This window comes from Notothenia rossii, assembly GCF_949606895.1.
Source record: "Notothenia rossii genome assembly, chromosome: 6".
Lineage (NCBI taxonomy): Eukaryota > Metazoa > Chordata > Actinopteri > Perciformes > Nototheniidae > Notothenia > Notothenia rossii.
In genome coordinates, this window is record NC_136909.1 from 11,190,540 (window position 1) to 11,210,863 (window position 20,324).

The 20,324-nt window shown below is 41.3% G+C and overlaps 2 protein-coding genes across 2 annotated transcripts in view; one reads left to right on the plus strand and one right to left on the minus strand.

The window, feature by feature from the left end:
- kntc1 (kinetochore associated 1) overlaps positions 1–5,670 on the plus strand; it is a 54,296-nt gene extending 48,626 nt beyond the window's left edge. Inside the window, exons 59-62 of the mRNA XM_079686679.1 lie at positions 9–98; positions 3,584–3,738; positions 4,983–5,085; positions 5,202–5,670. Coding sequence (XP_079542805.1) covers positions 9–98; positions 3,584–3,738; positions 4,983–5,085; positions 5,202–5,237 — 384 coding nt within the window. The 3' untranslated portion in view covers positions 5,238–5,670. The remainder of the gene's footprint in view (positions 1–8; positions 99–3,583; positions 3,739–4,982; positions 5,086–5,201) is intronic.
- Positions 5,671–8,152: 2,482 nt separating this feature from the next.
- Positions 8,153–9,821, minus strand: LOC307044969 (hydroxycarboxylic acid receptor 2-like). Its single transcript, XM_079690428.1, has one exon. It carries the CDS (start codon positions 9,518–9,520, stop codon positions 8,546–8,548), a length of 975 nt encoding a protein of 324 aa, XP_079546554.1. The 5' UTR covers positions 9,521–9,821; the 3' UTR covers positions 8,153–8,545.
- Between the last annotated feature and the right edge of the window lie 10,503 nt (positions 9,822–20,324).

Sequence of the window (20,324 nt, forward strand, 5' to 3'; positions counted from 1 at the left end):
GTTTCCAGGGCTTTCTGTCAGGATGTAACCCGGTGGCTGTCCTGGATCAGGTGGACGAGCTCATGAACACCGGGGAGTTAGCTGGAGTTCCCTCACAGGTTAGATGTCAATTAAAGGGGACCTATCGTGCAAAATGCACTTTTTTTGATGTCTTTTATACATAACTATGTGTCCCCGGTGTGTCAGGGGAAAGTTAAAAGTTACAGAAAACAAAACCCCCTCTCTTTTCCTCAAATCTCTAAAAACGGGGCTACAACGGAGCTGATCCAGATTTGCGTCCGATATGACTTGATATCAGAAATGTGGACCCACGGTACTATCAGAAACGTTGCCATCAGAAACAATGCCCGACGTGTTTTGGACGTAATATGGTCGATGTTTACATTAGCATCGCTAACACTCAGAGCTAACCCGTACTGGAGAGAGTATGTGTGAAGAAGCAGGAAAAAGGAACTCAGCTTGTGGTAAACCCGCAAGAGAAAAAGCATTTGAGCTCCATACTGTTTCAGAAATAATCCTTGATGTGGTTTGGAACATGATATGGCATTTCATCACGGAGGCAAATATATATATATATATATATATATATATATATATATATATATATATATATATATATATATATATATATATATATATAGCCAAAACATTTAAAGTGCTACTCAAGTGCTTTGTTAGTAATTGTATTGCTCGAAGTGGAGTCAAAAGAGATGAGTTTTCAGTCTGCGCCGGAGGATGTGTAAGCTATCTGCTGTCCTGATGTCCTGGGAGCTCATTCTACCATTTTGGAGCTAGGATAGCAAACCGACGTGTTTTTGCTGACGGGAACTTGGGTTAACAGAATTAATTGGGTGTCGTCAGCGTAGCAGTGGTATGAAAAACCATGCGGACTAATGAGTGATCCGAGCGAGTTTGTGTACAAAGAAAAGAGGAGGGGACCAAGAACAGAGCCCTGAGGGACCCCTGTAGTTAATTGACAGGGGTCGGACTCGGACCCTCTCCGAGTTACCCTGTAGGTGCGGTCTTTGAGGTATGAGGTGAGGAGGGAAAGTGCAGAGCCTGAAAGTCCAAGTTCTTGGAGAGTGCGAAGGAGGATCTGATGGGTCACCGTGTCGAATGCAGCAGACAGGTCCAGAAGGATGATGACAGAGGAGAGAGAGGCTGCTTTAGCCATGTGCAGTTCCTCAGTGACAGCAAGGAGGGGAGTTTCTGTGGAGTGACCTGCCTTGAAACCAGACTGGTGCGGATCCAGAAGGTTGTTCTGATGGAGATAACAGGAGAGTTGTTTAAAGACAGTGCGTTCAAGTTAGGGCTGGGCGATATATCGACTTTACACGATACATCGTGGATTGCACTCCATGCGATGTCGTAAATGACCACATCGTGAACATCGAGTATTATGTTGTCAAATCAATTTCCCGCCGCGGCCGAAATGAGCTTTCCTTTCTCCCTCATATACACAGTCACACACGCAGGCACACACGCAGGCCCCGTCTAACTTGCACACAAACATTACACACATGCACAGTGACGGAGAGCAGGGCTCGACATTATAAATGGCCCGCTGGCTCGGAAGCACTATTTAGACACCCCGGGCCAGCATAACGTACTTTCCACTTGCCCGCTCGGGCCACTAAAAATATTGCTTAAAAAAAATAAAATTGTCCAGTGGTATAGGTACTTTGAAAAGCAATTTTGTTAAATTGTTTCGTTTATTCACGCTACAACATAGCGTTTCGTGAGGCGGTTGTCGTTGTTGGGTGAAAGGCAAACGGGAGCCTGCTAGCGTTGGCTCCGTAGCAGCTGTTTGCTGCAGAGCCAGCGCGAGCAGGCTCCCGTTTGCCCGTGAGCGCCAGGCAAAAAACTATCTTCAACTAAAAGAAAGTCACCGGAGGAGTTAAAGGAGAGTGACAGGTAGCATGAGAAGAGGGAGAGAAAGTTTCAGCCAGCTTGATCGATGGAGTTGGCTTCTAGTGGTGCAGTCACGCGTCCTAAAATCCTTTTATAATCTATCGATTAGATTTATGATTAGAAAATTATAAAAGTAGGGTAGACATGTGGAGATTATCCGGCTGAACAAAACGTGCATTTATCAAACAGGTTTGTTTTCCACAGACCTTATTTCCAGCTATTTTCCAAAACCCTGTGGAGAAATCCCATTGCTTTTTTGTCGAGGGAACCAGCAGCTTACTTCCTGGTTTTAGGACGCGTCGCTGCACCTCTCAATATGATGCCAATATAAACAAGGTCTTCTGTCGGCTCTGTACATCAATGCCGACCTATGCTGACAAGTAAGTGAAGAGTAGAAAATATAAAAGGTATTGGCTATAGGGAAATGTCCCAGCAGTTTAGGAGAATGAAGGTTCTAATCTAATCTAATACATAGCCATTACATGTCTAATTCCTGATAATGACAGGAAGACAGAAAGCGCATTATACTAATAATAATAATAATACTACTCATAATAATAGCAGACATTTTTGAACAATGACCACAATATCATTATTTTCATAAACCAAATATGAACAATTGAGGAAAATGAGGAAGAACTGATGATTCAAATGTTGTAGTACAAGTAGTAATGTAGTTAGTGCATAAATTACTATTGCAACAAATGTGTTAATTTTCTTCATTATTAGTCGATTTTTTTTAATGCAGACATATGTTGCAGGGACTACTAGAATCATCATACTGGCGTGACTGTAAACATCAAGGGGTTAAATAATTTTTTTTTTTAAACGACATTTCAGAATATAGCGATATATATCGTAAATCGCGATATAGTCAGTAAATATCGCGATATCATTTAGAGACCATATCGCCCAGCCCTAGTTCAAGTGTTTTAGTAAGGAATGGGAGGAGAGAGACAGGCCTGTAGTTTATAACATCAGACGGATTGAGAGTGGGTTTCTTTAGCAGAGGGTTTACTCTTGCCTCCTTGAGACTGAAAGTGACCAGAAGTTAGAGAAGTGTTGATGAAATGGGTGAGAAACGTTAAAATAAACCTACCATTACAATTATAGACTGTTCATTTCTTTGTAAGTGGGTAAACTTACAAAATCTGCAAGGGATCAAATACGTATTTCCTCCACTGTATATTGCACTGTTGTTGTAACCGATGCAAAACATAGTATGATTTTAAATACGTTGTTATATCATCTCCTCTGTAGCTTCCTGTTTTTTTTTATTGCTGATTTCAGTTTTATTTTTTTATATATAGAACATTTTATGTATTGATGGTTACCAGGTGGCAGTTTCAGTAAAGGTGTTAAACAGGAAGCTACCGAGATATGTGTGAACGCTGTTGTCTTGGTTTGAAAACATAAATCTAAACAGTCATGTGCATTGAGACATTGGCATTTCTGACTGTTTCTACCATTCCTTTTGTTTTTTCTGACATTGTTTCTACCATTCCTTTTTTTTTTCTGACATTGTTTCTACCATTCCTTTTTTTTCTGACATTGTTTCTACCATTCCTTTTGTTTTTTCTGACATTGTTTCTACCATTCCTTTTTTTTTTCTGACATTGTTTCTAGCATTCCTTTTGTTTTTTCTGACATTATTGCCTTTGTGATTCCTCAGATCAGGGAGACTGTTCTAACGTTCATCAGCGAAAAGGGTCAGTACCAGAAACTGTTGAAGACCAAACACTTAAAGCATCTGAAGGAGCTGATTGTGTCGAGCGGACAGCCGAGCCAGGTGAAGGACCTGCTGGACTGCCTGATCAGCCAGAACTGGTACGTTTTAAGTCTCTGTTTGTCCTCATTTCTGATCCAAATGAGTCCAACAACAACCGAATGCTGATAGATTATCTACAGATATGGGTGTGTTTGTTGTGGGGGTCTGGAAAATGGTCACTCACAAAAAAAGAATCCTGACTATTGAGAAGCTCTAAGATGTTTTTACATGAAAAACAATCAAAATATCTGTAAAACGACAAAACTAAGAATGTATTTTCTCCTTCGGGGCGAGTAGACAAATTCTTCTTCTGTTTTTTACATCTGAGATTCTGAATGTTCTACAGGATTGCATGGTACAAGTGTTTGTCTACCGCTGTTAGTCAAAACTGCCACGCTTAAAAAAAATCTGCTCAAAGGTTGTCGGTCAACCTTTTGATAGACTGGTCATCTGCTCCAAAGGTCAAAGGGGACCGTGCCGTTTCTCAATGTCGAGTAAACCTGCTGCAGAGACACTATTCAAGTATACTACGTCATCGAGTGGCGCCGAAGGACTGTTTAAATGCATGTTAAAGGCCCAGCATTCGGCGCCACTCGATGACGTAGTATACTTGAAATAGTGTCTCTGTAGCAGCTTTACTCGACATTGAGAAACGGCCAGTGGATCGCTCTGCTTCTCCGCATTAAAAGTCAAAGTCAACTTTATTGTCAATCTTTCAGTTTGTGTTTACAGACAGAGAAATCGAAATGCCGTTTCCCACAATCCTGAAAACAAAAATACAAATTTATATAAAAATATGTATATTAGACAGGCTTCTACACTGTCTGTTTTTTAAATCACGTCATAAAACGATCCTCGCACATGTACTGTAGGCCTACTGCTGTATATATTGTATTTGCGCTCAGTGTATTTATTCTTATTTATACATTTTACATCTATTTACCTTTACTTGCATCATTTATTTTGTCCAGACTGCTGATAGATGTGTATATAACTGACTGTTTGCACTCTGGAAAGGCCCTCTTGCATGATATAATGACAATAAAGTAATCTAATCTAAAACCCACTTCTTCCCCTTAGCATTCTGCACTTTGTAGATTGTTGCTTAGTGGTATATTGTTCTTACTTTATGGCTGTTTCTTATTCTTGTTTATTTTGTGTTTTTAGCCTTTTTTTGTTTCGTGAGCTGTGCTGTGAGATTTTACATTTCTCTGTACATTACTTTGGTCTGGAGGTTTTAAAGTCCTTTATAAATAAAGTTTGATTGCAGAGTGAGTTCTTAACTTCTTATTGTGCTCCTCAGTCAGGACGATGCTGACTCGCTCGCTCGGGAGTTCATGAAACACCGAGAGAATCAACGGGGTAAAGCCCTGACCAACGGCTCACCTTCACCGAGCTGCATACACGTAAGCGTATATACCATTAAGTCTGGGATACAGCATTCATACTAGTTCATATTGTGAATTCATTTGAGTATCTGTTATAGAAACATGACTTTTTAATTTCAACTTTTGCTTTTCAGGACTTTCTCAACATGCAGAATGGAGTTTCAGGATGAGCTGACGCTGTTTCAGCAGATGTATTTATGTATTCTTCCACTTAGTTTCTCTTGGGCTAAGATGCAATATTTGCACTTATTAACCATCTTTCAACTGTTCATGAATTTGAATAAATGGTTTTCATTATTGATTGTGGAGAGGAGTTCATAAGTATGAAAATCAAAGGCTCTTAATCTTTCTTTATTGTATTACCTCCCGGCTTCTTTGTCATATGTATATTGTTATAACTGCTTACAGTAGTAGAAGAAACCCTTTTGTGGCCACAAGTTGCCTTTCAAGAAAACTCACTAACATGAAGAATTAGAATAAAATAACGTCAATGTATACTTAAAACTAAAAGCAGCCGGATTGTTGTTGCCTATTTAGACTGTATTTTAAAGGTTTTGGACAATGTTCTCTGTTTTGTAATAAAATATTCTGTAAATTTGTCAACTTTGTATTTATAAACTCCCAATTTTCTAATCTTCTGGGAAAAAATGTCATCTCATGTTTGAGGAGCAGTTTTTTTTCCTTCATTTCTAACGGAAGAGGTTCCCTTTCCTCAGTTATACCGGTACTTGCTTGATGTTTCTGAGAGGAAGCAGCTCTGAGGCATCTGAACCCGACAGATCGTGACCGCCGACTCTCGTTTCACACTTCTGTGTTTCATCTCTGCTTCCACACATCCTGTTAAACACTCCTGCACGCTTAGATCTTGATCTCTTCCCTTTTGCTCTTACATAAGCTAAACTAAACAATGAAACACAGCTTTTCGTTACATTAGTTTCTAATTGTACTGCATGCCTACTTTACCAATTATTTTACATTGAGAGACCTTTGAGGAGGAACCCTCATTAACAATGGAGAAGCATTAAGAGGTTTACATACTGCAAAAATAAACGTATTTTCGAGTCGATGGTAAAATAGTAGACACATTGAATTTAATAAACCATCTTAAAGTAAAGTTGCATATCACTTTCTGTACCATCACACTTTACGCGAGTTTCATCAAGTCCTACCACTGCACTCATACCGTTTTAGTTCACCAATACCACATTTTTGTGTGACTCTTCATGCCTACGAGTGGGCCCCAGGTGAAATTAAAACACTTTTGATGACTGTTCAGTGAGGGCATACAGACAAAAGGGTTTTTGGAGTTGTGTCTGAACCATACAGTCTGTGGTCTGAACCAGTGACTAAGAGGAGAAGATGCTTCCTCTTTGTTCATAGAGGAAGAAAGAAAAGCCTTTGAATTGTAGACTGATAGAGATACAGTGAGGTCTAACCACTGCTCAGGTTCTTCATTTGAATTTTAAAAGCAATAATTGCTGCCTGGGAAGCTAAGTAATGTATTTTCATTTTGTGTTGGTTTTAAATGACACCATTTTATATTAAAGCCCAATAAAGTCCATGTTTGGTTGACATTGGAAATTGGTATGGACCGTACATGTCTCCTGAAAAAAAAAAGTTTGCATTGTGAGGCCTGGGATTTACAGTATTGACATAATCAATAAAGAATACAGAGATCAGAAGTAACTAAGTACATTTATTCAAGTACTGTACTTAAGTACAATGTTGAGATACTTTTACTTTACTTGAGTATTTCCAGTTTATCCTACTTTATACTTTTACTCCACTACAATTAGTTTGAACTTTCAGTTACTTTGCAGATTTGGATTAATGTTGTGAAATATAATCAACTCTTAAATAACACTTTAGTTACACCTGGAGTAAATTTACAATCTACCCTGCGGTGTAAAAAGTCATTCAAACTAGCTGCAGCTTTAATAAACACATTAATACATCAATAATTATAATCAAAACATAATATATATTATTCTGAGCTGGGCCGATCTGCATAATGAGTACTTTTACTTTTGGTACTTTATATTTTGATGCTAACACTTCTGTTGTTTTACTTGAGTAACATTTTGAATGCAGGACTTTTACTTGTAACAGAGTATTTCTACACTCTGGTACTTTTACTGAAGTACAAGATCTCAGTACTTCTTCCACATCTGAGGATACATCATATAAAAATACTATTATTGCATCACAGGTTTTGTGTTTTTTTAAGTCATACCAACTTCCCTTTATTATATTTATCATAAAGGAGGAAATGTAATTCAGATTATTTTTTCATGCGGTTTGTAGGCCGAGTGGAACCGAATCGACAAATTGGGTTTAACGGATGCTAAATGTATTATGATTCAAGATTCAAAGGTTTACTGTCATATCAAATACACGACTACGGTGTAATGTATGAAAGACTTAGATCACAACTTTCTTTTTCTGAGACACCTTTTAAGAGTGCTGGTGGTCTATTAGTTGTTTCTTACATCACATGTTACTTGATAGACGCTTTTATCCAAAGCAACTTACTCAATACTGTGGGCAATCCCCACAGGAGCAATTTGGGGGTGAAGTGTCTCGCCCAGGGACACAACGACATGCTGACTGCAGTGGGGTTTCAACCTGTGACCCCTTGATCCGAAAACCAACGCTCTGTCCACTGCGCCACACGCCTCCTCTTACTGTTAATGTCCAACAGAAATAGGATTTCAATGTTGTTGTTTTTCATCCTTTATATTAGTTTGAGGTTAATGCATGTAAGGAAATATATTGTTTACTTTGCATGGGGGTGGGGAAAAAAAACCTTGATGATCACACGCTCTGTGGAGGAGGTGTTTGTGGTTAAAAGTGTCTAATAAGTTGTTGTGGCACAATCTCTATCAGCAATTCTGAGAACTTTAAAGCGTGAAACGGGTTCTCAGGTGCAAGAGATAAGCTGCAGGAGTTGCAGTCATACAGGAAACAGTTTCTCATCTGTGTAAATAAAGTTACAAACAATGACTTTTCCCGAAGGATTTTTCTTTCTATAAGCAACCAAGTGAACTTCTTCTATCATAAACTGTTTTAATTAACCACAAAGCACTTCTCAGTATTACTAGATTGTATTTTATTCATATGTCATGATAACATCTGAATAATGCACAGGACTTATATAATAACAGCAAAACGTTTTAATTTTGACTTTATACGGCATAGTTTGGTATTTGTATAAGTTGGATAAAATATAATATATATCAATGATTTCACAGTATGTGGTTTAGCAAAATGACTACAAATGTGCCATCAATATATCAAAAAATAAACCACAACACAACTTTACAAAATGACAATAGCATATGTGTGCAAGACAATAACATTTTTTTTAAGCGCAGTCACATGCTGGATAACTGCTGTATAAGAAAGGTAAGTTAAAGATCTCATCACTTTTGGTCAAACTTTAAGCTGGATCCATCTCAATGCTTCCTGGATGTTGTGATCACAGCTGGCTGATCGACTGGGAGCCTGTCTCTCGAGTTTTCTTCTCTGAACTCTCAGGGTTGTCTTCTTGGGACAGATGCAGAGCTTTCCTGCAGATGTTCTTGAAGGTAGGGCTGGAGAAGTAGTAAACCACAGGGTCCAACACGCTGTTGAGATACGTCAGGCTGATGCTGAGGTAAAACACGGTGGTCAGGTTATCCATCGCCTGGCAGACTTCAGGTCCGGAGAGGTTTCCGGCTAACTGCTGGGTCTTGATCCAAATGATCAGCTGCGTGATGTTGCTAGGGAGGAAGCAAACGATGAAGATCACCGCCACGACTGTGATGAAGCAAAGAGCCTTCTTAATCTTTCGTTGCTGGGACAACTGTCTCCGTCTCAGGTGTCTGATGATCTGGATCGTGCAGTAGAGAATCACAAGCAGAGGCATGTAGAAGGAGAAGATAAACACAAACTTGTGCCAGTTCAGATTGAGCGAGGCTTCAGTCTTGATCATGAAGCTCTCGCAGTAGGTCGTGTTGATATGTTGCAGACTAAATATATTAACTGTCATTGAGAAAGTTATCAGCCACAGTACAAGTGCTCCACACATGGCTTTAGTGATGCTCAGAGAGTTGATGGAGTGATGGGGGTGCACCACTCGCATGTACCTGTCCACAGCGATGGCCATGAGGAAGACGCTGCTTCCACTGCGGTTCAGGGCCAACATGAAGAGGCAGATGTCGCACAGAGGGATTCCAAACGTCCACTTGATCCCAGAGAAGTAGTAGCTTGCACGGAAAGGCAAAGCCACGATCAGCATGAAATCAGCCATTGCCAGGTTGAAGAGTAACACTGTGCTGCTCTTCCAGGGCTTCATGTGGAAGCAGAAGATCCAGAGAGCCAAACCATTGCCAAAGACTCCCAAAACAAACTCTATCATCAGCAGTGGCGGCAGCACGCTGGTGAGCAGAGTGCCGTTGAATTCGCATCTCATGTTGAGTTATGTGCTGCCTCGCTGCCTGCAGATGAGACGAATAACCCCTTCAAGGTTTTGCTTCATCATAAAGCGAAACGTCTATATGGAAAGAAGTGGTTGTGGTTTGCTCATTTACAGGAAGCCCTGTGGTTCTGCTTTTTTAATTAAATGTTGACACACTCAACTACACTGATAAAAAGGATGATAATAATACTATGATTATGTTTTTAAATTATACAAGAAATTACTAATCATTTTCTTTTACTCAAAATCTCTCTTTTTATTGAATGTGTTACTTGAATTTGCAAGTAATTTTGTATTGTAGTGCCGATGAAAGGGAGTCGTAGGCGGTGTATTCAGAATTGACTTCTACACTTTATTATCCATTCATCAACAAGCGATAGGTACATGAGCCGCTCTGCATGACAAGCTAGCATGAATGACCTCTAACCCCGGTACCCTCACTAACGGGTCCGGGTTGCAACACACACTAATCACACGGTGAATTATGTACTAATAAGGTGTCACCACACAAGCCCCCCCAGAATTCACCAATAAACAAAGTCAGCGTGGCGGGGTGGAACGACAGGTCGACCCCCACGACTCCTGAACACGGGAGTCGGAAAAACGACCTCTGCGGCCTCCGGAAGAGGCGAGACCGAACAACGGGTCTCAACTCGACAGGGCTCAAGGCCGGGGGGGCGCCCCCATCGCGGAGGTCGTGCCAGCACCACCGGCTGGCCCAAATCCAAATGGGCCGCCTTCACCCGGTCCAGGTTCGACTTGCCAGCCACGTGTTTAATGTCTGTGGTGAACTCTGAGATGTAAGACAGCTGCCGCTGTTGACGTGCAGACCAAGGCTTAGCCACTTTTGAAATGGCGAACGTGAGCGGTTTGTGGTCGACAAACGCCGTAAATTCACGACCTTCCAGCAAATAACGGAAGTGCCGCACGGCCACCCAGAGTCCCAGGAGCTCTCGGTCGCTGTACCTGCGTTCCCTGGGCGTCAGCTGACAGCTGAGAAAGGCGAGCGGCTGCCAAGCGCCCTCCACCCACTGCTCGTGCACCGCACCAACGGCGTAGTCCGATGCGTCTGTGGTAATGGAGATGGGATCCGTGGCTGATGGGTGCGCCAACAGATCCGTCTGAGCCAACACGGTCTTGACCTCCGTAAAAGCAGACTCAGCTTCTGCCGTCCAGTCGATCGCCTGGATGGGGGTTGTACCTTTCAAAGCCTCATACAGCGGCCGCATAATGTGGGCGGTCCGGGCGATGAAACGGTGGTAGAAAGTCACCATCCCCAGGAACTCACGGAGCGACCGGGATGTGAGTGGGCGAGGAAACGCCGCAACAGCCTCAACCTTCGCCGGCAGGGGTAATGCACCACCCTTGGTGACGCGGTGTCCGAGGAAGTCAATGTCAAAAACCCCGAACTGGCACTTTGCAGGATTGATTATCAACCCGTGTTGACTGAGCCTCGTGAAAAGGGGTTGGAGCTGTGACAGGTGCTCTTCTACCGAAGCGCTGGAGACGAGTATGTCGTCCAGGTAAACGAACAAAAACGGCAGGTCCCGCAGCACCGAATCCATCAGGCGCTGGAACGTTTGGGCGGCGTTCCTGAGCCCAAAGGGCATCCGCAGGAACTCAAAAAGTCCAAACGGCGTTATCACTGCTGTCTTAGGGACATCCAGGGGATGCATGGGTGGTGGTAACCACGTACCAGGTCCACTTTCGAAAACACCAACGTACCGGCCAGATGTGCTAAAAAGTCTTGAATGTGCGGCACCGGGTAGCGGTCAGGTGTCGTGGCGTCGTTGAGGCGGCGGTAATCCCCGCACGGGTGCCAACTGCCGTTCGGCTTGGGGCCGACGTGCAGAGGAGAGGCCCAAGGGCTGTTAGAACGGCGGACGATACCCAGGCGTTCCATGGTTGAAAACTCCGCCCTCGCTACTGCAAGCTTAGAAGGGTTCAACCGCCGGGCACTGGCTTAGACTGGGGGACACTCGGTGGTGACGTGGTGCTCCATCCCATGCTTGGTGGTGAGCGCGGAGAAGGTGGGTTGCGCCAGGTCTGGAAATTCAGCCAACAGCCTGAGAAAAATGTCCGCACCCGACAGCGAACCCAACAGCCCGTCGTACGCTGCCTTGCCAAGTGTACATACAAGGGAAGAAAACGTCAAGGCATCAACCAAACGTTTATTTTTAACGTCCACCAGGAGTCCGTGAGCACATAAAAAGTCTGCCCCAAGGAGGGGAAAAGAAATGTCTGCCGTCACAAAATCCCAGTTGAACCGCTGTCCTCCAATACACAAACACATAGGCCTCATGCCTTACGTGCGAATGGGGCCGCCATTAGCCGTCGTCAATCGTGGTCCATGTACCCCACGAGCGACGTCTTCCCTCGAAGCAGGAACTACACTCCGTTGAGCTCCCATGTCACACAGAAACAAACTTCTTGAGACTGTCGCTGACGAAGAGACGCTTGCTCGTGCTGCCAACGCTCAGGGCCACTACCGAGCGCTGGCTCCTCCGTTTCCCGGAAGGCTTGTAGCTGCAGGGAGCGACACACTTCTTCACGCTGGCCCTGAACCGCGCGTGGTAAAAACACTTTCCTGTGTCCCCACGCCGGCTTGTTACTGTCGCGTCCAGCCTCCCCCAAGCCTTCTTAACTGTTGAGGGGGCGCTGAGTGTCACAGCTAGCGCCTCTGCACCGGGCTGCTGGGTAGCCAAGAAAAAACGGTCGGCCTCTTCAGCCAATGCACGGGGTTCCGTAATGGACGTGTTGGCTAGCGCCGTCTGAACCCGGGAAGGCAATTGGCGCAGGAACAACTCCATGAACAAAACCCGAGGGTCTTCTCCCCCCCTAGCAGATTCAGCATTTCCTCCATCAGCTGAGATGGCTTGCTGTCCCCTAGGCCTTGAATGTCAAGTATCTGGCGGGCCCTCTCCTTAGCAGATAAGCTAAATGTCTTAAGGAAAGGGCTTTAATCGCCTCATATTTGCCATGGAGTGGATGACTTGGAGCTTCCCATCGCTGCTAGGAAATATTTCAAATCCCCGTCACGGACTTGTCGGCAGGTAAAAGTGTGCCTCCAAGTGTGCGAACCACGCCGCGGTGGCATGCTCCCAAAACTCTGGCAGCTTTACAAAAACATCGCGTTCAGCCATGTTCATTGAGTCTTTGGAAACTTTCACAAAAACGTCAGGGTCACCAGTGTGGTGCCGATGAAAGGGAGTCGGAGGCCGAGGCGGTGTATTCAGAACGGACTTCCACACTTTATTATCCATTCATCAACAAGCGATAGGTACATGAGCTGCTCTGCATGACAAGCTAGCATGAACTACCTCTAACCCCAGTACCCTCACTAACGGGTCCGGGTTGCAACACACACTAATCACACGGTGAATTATGTACTAATAATGTGTCACCACAGTATTTTGATTTTGATAAGTACATTTAAATCATAGCACCAAGTAAATGTTAACTACAGTAATGTGTTGACCAGACCTACAACCTGTGAAAAGCTAGTAAAATGTACCTGGGCAATGTGAGTAAAGGTGGGTGACGCCCCCGATGACGTCAGAGGAGTTTGCGCACAGTACAGACATTTGAAAAAAAGCAGACGTATTTGACAGCCTAAAACGATGTGGCTGCTAGCGATACTGCTAGTACTAATATTGCTAGCAGTAGCACGCTAACAACGTCCTCCTCAGTGCAACCTGATACGATTTGCGGGACAAATGTAACGGTATTTTAAAAATACTAAACTGTCGGGCTTCAGCCGCGCCCTGTGTAAATGTGACCTGAGCGAAGGCTCGCAGGCATGTTAACTGCTGCGCACGGGTAATATGTTTTTAGGCACATCGCCTTATCTTTTTTGAGTTTATTAACACTGACAGTGTATTAATGTGAGCTAAGCTCCTACACCTATAATAATTTGAGTAGCATGAAGCTGCAGCGTCGGAGGCAGGTCGGAGGCTGCACTCTCACGACCGCTAGTTGTTTTTGCAACATTGCCACCTAGCGAGCATGAATATGAACGACAACGCAGACAGTGTGAGTAATGTGATCTTCCCTACCTTCAATCTAACCCTTCCCTTCCCCCCATCCTAACCCTAACCACTCCCTACCTTTTTGCCTAATCCTAATCTTCCTTCCTCCCTCCTAAACCTAAAATTAAATACAGGGTTTTAATTTAAAGCAGTTTTATTCTGAAAAACCCGGATTTTCACACTAACTATTAATTTAACACTTTTATTCTGAAAGTTCTTCATTTCCGGCTAGCATTAGCATGTGGCTAACGTTTTGAAAACCGTGGATTGAAGGTGAAATGACATGTGATGTTGTACACTAAACACACTGGGATTAACACTCATGTATTGAAGCTGAAATAACGTTTCATCAGAATTATATATATATTAATAAAATAAGATATAATATTTTACTATATATACAGTCTATGGTAAGTACGGCGATGTTGCAAAACAACTAGGGTCGTGGGAGTGCGGTCGTGAGAGTGCAGTCTCCGACGCTGCAGTCTCCGACGCTGCAGCTTCATACTATTAAATAATTTGGCCTTTCATTGAATGCTTTATAAACCAGTTAAACTTACAGATGTCATTGTGAATTGGAAAACTGCATTTAAATGTTGTTTAAGGTCAACGTTTCAATGTATGGTTCAGCAATTGTTGGTCGTTTACTAGGAATTGACATATTTTAAGATCAAATACTTTGTTCTTAAACCTTCAGACACATTTTGACTTGTTTCAGTTCAGCGCATCATTTATTTTGTGATGATTTAAAAGTACAATCCAGAATAATATACGTACTCGCCTTTATCTTTTTGCCATCTTAGTCTTTTTACCAATTTCTTCATATCACAGTTTTGCATGATGTCACTGTCGGACAATGTTTTAAGGATCTCTTGTCGAGCTAGGTTTTCAGTTTGAAATGTCTGGATGAAGATGTAACTGATTTACAAATGTTTAAAAAGATTCCTCTTTTCATCCTCTGTCTGAGGGAAAACCCAAAAAAGCATGATAGGGCGAGTCAGGCCCCTTTAAGTTATTTTATTTATTTTTGTCTGCTTCTGAGAAGATAATGTGTAAGTTAAACAGTTATTTCTGCCAGAAAATTACAATAAAATGACTGTTTAATCTTCACATCTTGTATTCATGTCTATAATTTTGAGCACCAAATTATTGAAAAGTATCGATAAAAGTATCGAAAAATACCGATACCGATAAGCAGTACCGGTATCGGTATCGATAAAATCCTAACGATACCCATCCCTACCCGTTAGCATAGCTCGCTAGCACCAGAAGCTAACAACAACGATCTCCGGTACCGGTGCGCTCTCTCTCACACGCACACCAAGTGGCTCGTTCCACACACACACAGAGCCGAGCTTGAATGAAACACAGAGACCCAGATGTACTTGTACTGTAGCATATTATTTTCGAATCAATAATCTTTCAAATTATGAATCTTTTTTTTTTGTCATAACAATTTTTCCTCCTGGTCTCTTGCCCCCCAGGTGGGGCGCACCCCCCACTTTGAAAAACACTGAGCTAACCCAACAGCTTTACAGTGTGTGTTTCTCACCACTTTTAGGACCACGAGACAAGATCAATTCTGGCCGGATAAGATTAAATGAAAAAAATTAATGTTTGCATGCAAAGAGCTTCACTTAATAATAACCAGGCACCACTTCCTCTGCCTGGCTGCATCATGCCGTGACGATGCATCCGTGCAAAAAGTGACATAACTGAAATTAACCACTCTAATACATGATGGATAAAACCAGAACTACAGGATGTATTCAGGAATTTCCTACTGGGGTGAAGCCAAACCTTAAACACAAAGGCTGGAGCGTTTTGGGGACAAGACTCTGGATCTCACTGTCCACTAAGCGAAGTTTGACCAATATATAAGTGAAATAGGTTTTTTTGTTTGTTTTTTTAACACATTATTATCTTTGTATCTTTCAAACCTGTTTCTGATTGCAAATGTTATTAGTGTGAATGCTGTTTAAAGCATTCCAATATAGTTCTTCAAATCTTTATTAGTGTGAATGCTGTGCAACAGCATTCCACTATTGTTCTTCTGTTTTTCTTTTCTTAGTGTGAATGCTGTGCCACTATTGTTCTTCTGTTTTTCTTTTCTTAGTGTGAATGCTGTGCCACTATTGTTCTTCAAATCTTTATTCTTCAACTTCATCTTATTTCAGTTCTTCCGTACGTTTTTTGCGTCGAATAACTTCAGCTTTCAGCTACAGAAACCATTCAAATATCAAAAATACTCAGCCTTTTCAGCACATGATGGGAAACTTTCAACTTTTTCCAAATATGTTATACTTTTTGAAATATTCAGCTTTTTAAACTCTTTTTTTTAAGATGTAACTCAATGGGAGGAACCTTCAAATCCTCTTTTACCTACACCTTGCGCCAAATGCTACTCCTTCCACATACTTTCAGCTAGACACTTCATTCTAACTTTAAAATGATCACAAGGCATTCAGCTATTAAACTTGTATTCAGATTTTTAATATTTTGTACACTTTTTGAAATATATAACTTAGTTTGGAGCTTGGTAAAGAGGCCTTCATCAGAGTTTAACATTAGTGTGTATTGCGCAGCTCGTTAAGGCTTAGAGTGCGTGATGTCACACCTCGAGTGGAGGAGTGCTTGAAATTCGCCTTAAAATTTATTTTTAAACCTGCCATAATTACCAAACCCTACACTCCTTGGACATCATTTTTCATGAAAAACTTAGGTAAACCTCGTTGAAAAAGAAAAAAGAAATTAAGCAAAGAAATTAAACAATGCATGAAGTGACAAAAATGTTCAACATGTCTCCATTAAGGCCCATTGTAAATTCAGCCTGATCTTTTCTTCAGAGCGTCAGCTGCACACCTTTAGTAAATCTGCCAAAAATGCCACATTATTGACCCGAAAGTACACAAAAAGCAGACTCAGACGCTCCTCAGGGTCCTGACAAGCTCCACGCGTTGACATTTTACCGATAGCTGCTACCGTTTTTAAACTATAGTTAGAAATGTAAGAGGTTTATTTCTCATTCAGAACAATGGAAAGGCTCTCCTTTCACTGATCATCACCATGGAAAACTTTGATCTCTGCACACGTGTTTGATAACGTCGTCACCATGGTAACCTTTGATCTCTGGGCTCACACACAGGTGTTTGATAACTTTGTCATCTCAAACACAAACACACAGACTGGAGTTTAACAGACTGTCTCAGCCTATTCTTTTCTGTCTGATGGAGACTCCTACTCTTCCAGTTTAACATTTCACTTTCAAGTTTTCAACAAAGTCATTGCAATGCATTTGAGCTGTAACAATTTCGATTCAAATCATTTCACTTTTCTGCATTTCTCCACTAAATTCAGCAACACACTTACTTGGTTTTTGGAGCTAAAATTAGCTACAGAGACCATTCAACTGATCAAATATGCAGCTTTTTCTGCATTTTCAGCTAAATTCAGCAACAAATGTACACAGTTTACAGCATTCGCACACATTTTCAGCAGGAATTGCATTTTCTAGTTACTCTGATGCTGTTGGAGTTGTTGTATGTCTTTAAGTCTGAAGGTGAAAGCAGATACAAAAAAGTTGAAGGAATTTGAAGAATCTGACGTTGTTTAGGTTCAGCGTTGTAGATAAATGGAAATGTTTCCAACAATCAGGCAAATTCATCACTTCAGCAGCTGATTGAGAGTCCTGCGTTGGTCTTGTCTAATGTGTGGTTCTTGTTCCCTGGCGAGGGCCCTTGAAACAATTACTATACTAAGACTAATTTACAGACTCATTATTCAAATATTGACTTAAAATACCTATTTTTTTAATACAACTATTAGAAGTGCACAAGTTGTAGATAAAACATATGTGAAAGTGGAAGGAAGACAAGCTGGTGCCAAGCTTCAGCTGACAGGAAATCTTATTAAAACTCTTTTTTTCTCAAAATGTCAATAAAGTGAAAGAAATTCCCATTCTGAAAAACTAAATCTGTTTTGCAGAACTAAAACCCCTGTTTCTGCCTTTTTTTTCTTCTGAACTATTTTAGTTCACTTCAGCATCCCATACATGCAGTGAAATTATTTCACTTTCATTGTCTTAAAAGCTTAAATGTCCAGATATCATTACATGTACCTGGTCTTAGTACAAGTTCAATAAGAGGTTGAATTACACAGACACAAAAAGTATAAAAATGGGAAGCTGAAAGGTTACATTTGGGGTGTGAGTTTCAGATTAGCCTTATTGCATTCACATTTTCTTTGAAGCACTTCTTGCTTTTAGAAATGTGGGTGTTGTTAACAGCCTTTTCGCATATTAAATATGATACAGTTTCCTTTTCTTTAATCCAGATTTCACTTATCATAGGTTCTGGTTTTAACCAAATAACCTTTATTCATTTATTCAATGCAAAAGTACATTTTGGCCCTTCCCTTTTTAGGGTGAAATGGGACAGTTTTGCAGATGAGGGGTTGAGTATATGATGATCTTGGGTACAGTGTGAAACATTAATATGATCGGTATTTATAATATAATGTATACAGATGTTTTCAATATGTACTACGTAAACTGTTATGCATCTAAATGTAAATAATGAGAATATATCCATTGACATTGTTAACAAAGAAACATCACAAAAAAAGAGTAGCAAAACGTAAGATATAAATCTAACACATTATACTTAATGAGGAAACCAAGGCAGTGATCGGTTTTCTGGTGTCAATTATGGTTAATTTTGTGACGATTCAAAGACTCTGGGGATTTAAGATATTTTCATTTCTGAAGTGACCCAGCCTTATAATCAGTGACTACAATGGGCTGAATTTGGTTATGAATGACCTCACACACTCAGTTTGTAAACCTCTACTGCTGTCTAGTGGATAACATTTGAAAATGCAGATCTTGCCATGTATAGATATATAACCTGTAAATATACAGTAACACAAAAAGAGCTCCTTACATAAAATGTGTCATGTCTTTCCCTGATGATTCCTCTAAAAGTAACTGTAAGGAAAGTTGTGATGTAGGGTTAATGTCAACAACAAATTAGTTTAGAAAGAAATTGTGTACAAACAATTAGTTTTCCCGAAGGATTTCTCTTTCTATAAGCAACCAAGTGAACTTCTTCTACCATAAACTGTTTTAACCACAAAGCATTTCTCAGTATTATTAGATTGTATTTTATTCATATACAGGACTGTCTCAGAAAATTAGAATATTGTGATAAAGTTCTTTATTTTCTGTAATGCAATTAAAAAAACAAAAATGTCATACATTCTGGATTCATTACAAATCAACTGAAATATTGCAAGCCTTTTATTATTTTAATATTGCTGATTATGGCATACAGCTTAAGAAAACTCAAATATCCTATCTCTAAATATTAGAATATCATGAAAAAGTATACTAGTAGGGTGTTCAACGGATCACTTGAATCGTCTAATTAACTCGAAACACCTGCAAGGGTTTCCTGAGCCTTGAAAAACACTCAGCTTGGTTCAGTAAACTAAATCACAAGTATGGGGAAGACTGCTGATCTGACTGCTGTCCAGAGGACCGTCATTGACACCCTCCATCAGGAGGGTAAGACACAAAAAGAAATTTCTCAAAGAGCAAGCTGTTCACAGAGTGCAGTTTCAAAGCACATCCACAAAAAGTCTGTTGGAAGGGGGAAATGTGGCAGGAAACGCTGCACAACCAAGAGAGATGACCGCAGCCTTAACAGCATTGTGAAGAAGAGTCGCTTCCAGAATTTGGGGGAGCTTCAAAGACAGTGGACTGAAGCTGGAGTCCAGGTATCAAAAGTCACTGTTCACAGACGTGTCCGGGAAATGGGCTACAATAGCCGTATTCCCATGGTCAAGCCACTTCTGAACTCAAGACAACGGAAGAGGCGTCTGACTTGGGCTAAGGAAAAGATGCACTGGACAGTTGCACAGTGGTCCAAAGTCCTCTTTTCAGACGAAAGCAAGTTTTGTATTTCATTTGGAAGTCAAGGCGCCAGAGTCTGGAGAAAGGCTGGAGAGGAGCAAAATCCAAGTTGCTTGAAATCCAGTGTGAAGTTCCCACAGTCAGCGATGGTTTGGGGAGCCATGTCAGCTGCTGGTGTTGGTCCACTGTGTTTCATCAAGCCCAGAGTAAATGCAGCTGTGTACCAAGAGATTTTAGAGCACTACATGCTTCCGTCTGCTGAAAAGCTCTATGGAGATGAGGAATTCATTTTCCAGCATGATCTGGCACCTGCCCACAGTGCCAAAACCACCAGTAACTGGTGTACTGACCATGGCATTACTGTCCTCGATTGGCCTGCAAATTCCCCTGACCTGAACCCCATAGAGAATATGTGGGGTATTGTGAAGAAGAAGCTGAAATACACCAGACCCAACAATGCTAATGAGCTAAAGGCCGCTATTGAAGCATCCTGGGCATCCATAACACCTCAGCAATGCCACAGGCTGATTGCCTCCATGCCACGCCGCATTGATGCAGTAATCCGTGCAAAAGGATTCCCAACCAAGTACTGAGTGCATTAATGGACATTTTCAAATGTTTGATTGTGTTTTGCTGTTATAAATCTTTTTTTTTTACTTGGTCTGAGGAACTATTCTAATTTTTTGAGATAGGATATTTGAGTTTTCTTAAGCTGTATGCCATAATCAGCAATATTAAAATAATAAAAGGCTTGCAATATTTCAGTTGATTTGTAATGAATCCAGAATGTATGACATTTTTGTTTTTTTAATTGCATTACAGAAAATAAAGAACTTTATCACAATATTCTAATTTTCTG

Coding starts and splice junctions, on each gene's coding strand:
- LOC307044969 (XM_079690428.1), bottom strand. CDS start 9,520: ATGAGATGCGAATTCAACGGCACTCTGCTCACCAGCGTGCTGCCGCCA.